The 7616-nt window shown below is 27.2% G+C and overlaps 1 protein-coding gene across 1 annotated transcript; it reads left to right on the top strand.

Moving 5' to 3' along the window:
• The first annotated feature begins 5741 nt into the window (after positions 1 to 5741).
• LOC133317182 (uncharacterized) lies at positions 5742 to 7125 on the top strand. The gene is made up of 3 exons (XM_061519017.1): positions 5742 to 6098; positions 6630 to 6737; positions 6844 to 7125. The coding sequence occupies exons 1-3, from the start codon at positions 5742 to 5744 to the stop codon at positions 7123 to 7125; spliced, it is 747 nt and encodes a 248-aa protein (XP_061375001.1).
• The last annotated feature ends 491 nt before the right edge of the window (positions 7126 to 7616 follow it).

The following is a 7616-nucleotide window of genomic DNA, read 5'->3' as shown; positions in this document are numbered from 1 at the left end:
AGAGATCAATGTAACAGAGGATATCATAGATGGAGATAGAATTGTGGAATCATGAATGTGGCATGCAAGCCACTGGTCCACACACAAAAATGTGGTAATGGTAACCTATGTAGTAGTTCCTTCTAGGTTTCCACTTTTGTTTCACGTTTGAACGAACCCCTACTATATATAGAAAAAACTTATCACTTCCAAGTTCTAACTCATTGCACAGAATCATGTATTTTTCTTTAGTTGATATTACATAAAATAAAATCATGAATTAATACTTGTTCTCAATTAAGACTGAATTATTGTCTTTCCTTAAATTTATATTAACTAGTGAATAAATCAATAAATAAGAAAGCAAAAAATAAAGAAAGATATTTATGTAAACTTTTAAGGCACATATTTATATTTTTTTAATACACCAAAGCAAAAATAAAGAAAGAAAAGAAACTAATAACAAGAAGTAAAATTCATTCAATCTGACAATAGACGATGATACACATTGATTGGTCCGTCTCATTTAATCATTCACATTTGAAATGACGAAAATATGTATGTTTGTTTTGCCGAGTTGTTAACATATAATTCTAACTCAAGGTCTTTGTCTATGTTAAGGTCCTCATACATGTAATTTTATTTTTCAAAATTAAAGTATACAATAAAAAATATTTAATGCATTTTTAGGCCAATTTGAAAGAAAAAAAATAAAAATATTTATGTAAGCTTTTAAGTCACATTTATATATGTTTGGAAAAAGTTCAAAAAATCCTATGTGGTATTGCTTTAATCACTTGTACCCTTGTACTTTTTCTTTTAATCACTTAATCTCACGTGGTTTTCTCCATTAAAGCCGTTAGAAAATTAATTAAATGTACCTATTCTACCCTTAGAAAAAAATAAAGTGATAAAAAAAGAAAAATAAAATCAAGTGTTATTAAAATTTAGAACGCTTAATAAAAGATTAAAAGAAAAAAATAGTACACAAAATTAAATGTGTCAAAATAAAATAAAATAAAATAGAATAAGAACAAAAAAATATAAAAAATTAATTGATGATAATTCAGTTGGCGCATGAGATTGAGCATGTGATGATTAGAGCATATTTTTGATTTTTCTCAATACTATATTTGGAAGAGGTTTAAAGCTTTAATTCTCGACCCGTTCCGAACACGATTTCTTCCCGTGGGGGATACATGTGTTTTATTCAGAAAAAAATAGAAGAAAAAATAAGATCAAATATATTAAAAATCACAACAATAACAGAGAACACTAAAATAAAATAAAAATGAAAATAGTCCAAATGAAAAAAAAACATACTAAAGACAAAAAACTAAAAGAAAAAATTAAGAAAAATTAAAATGAAAAATAAATAGAATTAAAAGAAATCACAGTTATATATGAGTTTCAAATATATTTAGTTTAATTTTTTCTTTTTCTTTTTTAGTCCTAGGTCTATTTTATTCTTTTTCATTTAAATATGTTTGATTTTTTTTTCTTTTTTTCTTTTTTTGGTCTATTTTATTCGGATTTTCTTCTTTGTGCCACCCCATTTACTAAAAATTTTTGTAAAAAAAAAATTAAAAAGAAAAGAGAGAATAAAATAGAGATATAAAAAAAGACCAAAAATATCTAAATAAATAGATCAAGCACAAAAAATATTGAAAAAAGTAAAAGTAAATATATTGAAAATTTATAAATGTGATCTCTTTTTCTTCTATTCTTTTCTCTTTTTTTATACATTTTTTATTTATTTAGACACATTTGATTTTTTTTACCATTTTTTTCTTTTCTTTTATTAAGTGTTCTAATTTTTTACAACATTTGGTCTTATTTTTTTCTTCTAAGAAGGGTAGAATATGTGTACTTAGTTAATTTTCTAATAGTCTTAAGGAGGAATGTGAATGAAAAAAACCATACAAGGTTAAGTGATTAAAAAAGTATATGAGTGTAAGTGATTCAAAGCAATACCAAATGAGATTTTTTTTGAATTTTTCCTTATATATTTTTTAAGGGGTATAATTAAGTTTCTGAAACTTTTCTCCCTCTAGCTGAAAGAAAAATTTGTAGGCCCACCATTTAAAAAAAATTAATCGACGAGATATTTTATGTTTGTGTAGGAGGGTATGTTTTTCAGGAACACACGAAAGCAAAAATAAAGGAAGGAAATAAGCTTATCACTTTTGTTTCACGTTCAAACCCCTACTATATATAGAAAAAACTTATCACTTCCACCTCATTGCACAGAATCATGTATTTTTCTTTAGTTGATATTACATAAAATAAAATCATGAATTAATACTTGTTCTCAATTAAGACTGAATTATTGTCTGTCCTTAAATTTATGTTAACTAGTGAATAAATCAATAAATAAGAAAGCAAAAAATAAAGATAATATTTATGTAAGCTTTTAAGTCACATTTATATATATTTGGGAAAAGTTCAAAAAATCCTATGTGGTATTGGTTTGAATCACTTATTTTCTTGTACTTTTTCTTTTAATCACTTAATCTCAAGTGGTTTTCTCAATTAAAACCGTTAGAAAATTAATTAAATATACCTATTCTACCCATAGGAAAAAATAAAGTGATAAAAAAAGAAAAAGAAAATCTATTGTTATGAAAATTTAGAACGCTTAATAAAAGACTAAAAGAAAAAAATAGTAAACAAAATTAAATGTGTCAAAAGAAAATAGAATAAAATAGAAGAAATGAATTGATGATAATTCAGTTGGCACATGTGAGTTGAGCATGTGATGATTAGAGAATATTTTCGATCTTCCTCAATACTATTTTTGGGAGAGGTTTAAAACTTTAATTTTGAACTGTCCCGAACAGGATTACTTCCCGTGGAGGATACATGTGATTTATCTAAAAAAATTGAAGAAAAAATAAGACCAAATATATTAAAAATCACAACAGTAACATAGAAGACTAAAATAAAATGAAAATGAAAATAGTCCAAATAAAAAAAAAATACTAAAGACAAAAAACTAAAAGAAAAAATTAAGATAAAATAAAAGGAAAAATAAATAGAATTAAAATAAATCACAGTTATTTATGAGTTTCAAATGTATTTAGTTTAATTTTTTCTTTCTTCTTTTTTTTTGTCCTTGGTCTATTTATTCTTTTTCATTTAGATATGTTTGATTTTTTTTTCTATTTTTTTTTTTTCATTTTTTGGTCTATTTTATTCGGATTTTCTTCTTTGTGCCACCCCATTTACTAAAAATTTCGTAAAAAAAAATTAAAAAGAAAAGAGAGAATAAAATAGATATATAAAAAAAGATCAAACATATCTAAATAAAAAGAATAAACAGACCAAGGACAAAAAATATAGAAAAAAGTAAAAGTAAATATATTTAAAATTTATAAATGTGATTTCTTTTTCTTCTATTCTATTCTATTCTTTTTCTTTTTTCTCTTTTTTATACGTTTTTTTATTTAGACACATTTGATTTTTTTTACCATTTTTTTCTTTCCTTTTATTAAGTGTTCTAATTTTTTATTACATTTGGTCTTATTTTTTTCTTCTTTTTTATCACTTTATTTTTTCTTCTATGAAGGGTAGAATATGTATACTTAGTTAATTTTCTAATAGTGTTAAGGAGGAGTGTGGATGAAAAAAACCATACGGGATAAGTGATTAAAAAAAGTATATGAATGTAAGTGGCTATTTGACCATTTTACCCCTCATTAATTAATTAATAACCATTTTGTCCCTGATTTGAAACTATCTATCAATTTGTCCTTCTTTAATCGACTACCTTGCATTTTTAATCGACTAAATGGTTGTTGGAGATTTAATCGACTAAATCTCCCTACTTAATCGATTAAAAAATCATACTGACTTGTTTTCCTTTGTTGTCTGTTGAGAGATTTAGTCGACTAAATATGGAGACCAAATATATTAAAAAACACAATAGTAGAGAAGACTAACATAAAATAAAAATGAAAATAGACCAAATGAAAAAAAAAACATTAAAGACAAAAAACTAAAAGGAAAAATTAAGATAAAATAAAATGAAAAACAAATAGAATTAAAAGAAATCACAGTTATGTATGAGTTTCGAATATATTTAGTTTAATTTTTTTTTGTCCTTGGTCTATTTTATTCTTTTTCATTTAGATATGTTTGATTTTTTTCTATTTTTTTTTTCATTTTTTGGTCTATTTTATTCTGATTTTCTTCTTTGTGTGCCACCCCATTTACTAAAAAATTTCGTAAAAAAAAAATGTTAAAAAGAAAAGAGAGAATAAAATAGAGATATAAAAAAAGACCAAACATATCTAAATAAAAAGAACAAATAGACTAAGGGCAAAAAATATAGAAAAAAGTAAAAGTAAATATATTTAAAATTTATAAATGTGATTTCTTTTTCTTCTATTCTTTTCTTATTCTTTTTTCTTTTTTTATACATTTTTTTTATTTAGACACGTTTGATTTTTTTTTTACCATTTTTTTCTTTTCTTTTATTAAGTGTTCTAATTTTTTATAACATTTTATCTTATTTTTTTCTTCTTTTTTATCACTTTATTTTCTTCTTCTAAGAATGGTAGAATATGTATACTTAGTTAATTTTCTAATAGTGTTAATGAGGGGTGTGGATGAAAAAAATAATACGGGATTAAGTGATTAAAAAAAAGTATATGAGTATAAGTGATTCAAAGCAATACCAAATGAGATTTTTTTGAATTTTTCTTTATATATTTTTTAAGGGGTATAATTAAGTTTCTGAAACTTTTCTCTCCCCTGCTGAAACAAAAATTTGTGAACCCACCAATTAAAAAAAAAATAATCGACGAGATTTTTATATTTGTGTAGGAGGGTATATTTTTCAGGAACACACGAAAGCAAAAATAAAGGAAGAAAATAAACTAATAACAAAAAGTAAAATTCATTCAATCTGACAATAGACGATGATACACATTGATTGGTCCGTCTCATTTAATCATTCACATTTAAAATGACGAAAATATGTATGTTTGTTTTGCCGAGTTGTTAACATATAATTCTAACTCAAGGTCTTTGTCTATGTTAAGGTCCTCATAAATGTAATTTTATTTTTCAAAATTAAAGTATACATTAAAAAAAATATTTAATGCATTTTTAGGCCAATTTGAAAGAAAAAAAAATAAAAGGAAACCCTTTTCGCTTTCTCTAAATTTATGTTTCCTCTTAGTAAATTATCTTGTTGTTAGAACAGGTAATACTTGTTCTGGTTTTCTCCCGAGAAATTGGCATTTCCCTGTGGCAAACAGAATACCAATTTTTAATATCTCGTAAAAGCCAACTTCCATAACCGCTTCTGAAACAAGGTTGCCACCATCCTTCCTGGATTAGTTAACCTTTTTCCATGTCTTGGAATCACAAACACGCCAAGCCCTCAACTTGAATCTCTTTAATATTATATTTTGATTTTTGAGGTATTGAGATCGGTTCCTTGCTTTGTAAGTAATTTTTATTTTTGCATTCATTTAATTAATTTAAATGAATCTTTCCATTGTTCTTGTTTAATTTATCATATTATATCCTGGATTAATGTGCCGCCTATAGATCCTAAACTCACGAATATTACACTTTTTCTTAATGAAATCTTAACATTAACACCACTTTGTTTCTATCACCGCAAAAATTGTTCTTTTCTGTCATACATACAGGTTGACCCAAAAAAATGATTTTTTTTTTTTTTTTTTTCCTTTTGGTGTGTGAATATTATATAACTAGTTTTATTCTTCACTTCTGGTTTTGCTCAGAAAATGATGACCCTGTTGAAGATGGGGTTGGATGAAGAAGTTTTTGCCATGTACAAGATGAGGAAAGCAGATTTCGTGAAACGGGTGTTGATCACTGCAGTGATAGCTATGTTTGTTGCAGATGCAGCTGATACAAATGATGTTTATGGTCCATGTCTTGATGCTAAAGTTCAAAGAGGAGATGGTTTTACCTTTGGTATTGCATTTTCAGACAAACAATCTTTCTTCCAAGATAATGGTCCACAGCTTTCACCTTGTGACCAACGCCTCGACCTCTCAAACAAAGGAGCACAACTTGCTGTTTTTAGGCCAAAGGTCGATGAGATCTCCCTACTTACCATTAACAGGAGTATCTCCTCGGTATGCAATTATATGTTTTCATGATTCAAAATCGAATGCTTTGTGTATATTGCAACGGATAGGAGATGTTCTTAGCATGACTCAGTTTGATGAGAATGATATGTTTGGCTTTACACTTCTTTTTATGTTCCCTTTATTATCATTTGCTCTGTTAATTGCATTATGTCAGCTTTGGGGCATTACATTAGGTAAGGACAAAAGATATATTATGGCATGATATATAATTGTATCAAATAGCTTTTGTGGGTTTGGAATTTGTGTTTAGTCTAATTGATGACACATCCTTATAATTAAGACTGTATACTAGCTAATCAAATTTTCACTTGTTAATAATAGCAAGGAAAAACTTAAGACATTTTTGTAATTTAGGCGGCTACCAACTGGTATACAATATTCCTTGGAGTAAGTTAGAAAGTTTTAAAAATATGCATGGTTTCGTTGGAAGAATTATTTCTGCTTTGTTACCTGCAGCCACATATTCTTTTGCAAAATTTGGTTGTTTGTTCTCTATTAATTTTGTGAGTTTATCAGGACAAAAATGGTGGATATATGGTTGCATTTGCTGGACAGAAATATGCAGCAAGGTCACTGCCAATTATGTTTGCTGACAACAGTCACACAATTACTAGTTTTACTCTGGTAAACATATTTGACATGATCAACTTGTGCTTCTCTAGGAATGCAATTTCCTTTAAGGCCACCTCTAGGAATGTAATTTTGAATTTGGATGTTGATTGATTAACAGGTTCTTGAATTTCAAGAGGGAACCCTTCAAAACTTGTTTTGGAAGAGTTTCGGTTGTGATGCATGTTCTGGTGGAAACGTTTGCTTGAACAAGACAGACTGTGCAGTGCCAAACACAAAGTGTCAAAACAATGGTGGGACTGCCTGCAACATAGGCATACAGTTGACATTCTCAGGGACTGACAAGAATCTTGATGCTCTTAATTCTTGGTATGAAGTGAAAAATCTACGGCAGTACTCCCTCTATGGTCTATTTTCCAATCTTCGTGATTCCATCATATGAGAATTTTTTTTAAGTTTACATACTTTCATCCTATATGCACAGGAGACTGTACTCATTCAAATGTTATTTGTGTGAGCTTAATTGTCTTCTGTCTTCACATTCAAAAATCCCAACAACTTGGCTATTTCTATTTAGTCTGAAGTTATTGAATGAGGTTTTTACCCTTAACAAGACATGTAATTATGTTGATCGTACACTGAGGAAATCCTGTTAGCAAAATCATGCAGGTACATTAAATTGAGCAAAACGCAAACACACAAGAGCATAAAAAACTAAGGTCATCATTGACAAGTCGCCAATTAAAAGGATATAATAAAAGAAATTCAAAGTCTGTATATTCTCGAAGGCAGTATAATATATCACTCCTTAGTCGGTTTGGTGTTACCTTCTAGTCTCATCAGAATATTTCAGCCCATTTTTATGAGAACACCAAAGAGACCATAAAAATAATATGACAGGTTATTCTTACTTTGGTATAAAAATAAAAAAAT

This window comes from Gastrolobium bilobum, unplaced genomic scaffold, assembly GCF_033153095.1.
Source record: "Gastrolobium bilobum isolate Gb01-03AN ecotype WA unplaced genomic scaffold, APGP_CSIRO_Gbil_v1 utg66984, whole genome shotgun sequence".
NCBI classification, from domain to species: Eukaryota; Viridiplantae; Streptophyta; class Magnoliopsida; order Fabales; family Fabaceae; genus Gastrolobium; species Gastrolobium bilobum.
The sequence above is the reverse complement of the archived record's forward strand: the minus strand, read 5'-3'. Positions and strand labels throughout refer to the sequence as shown.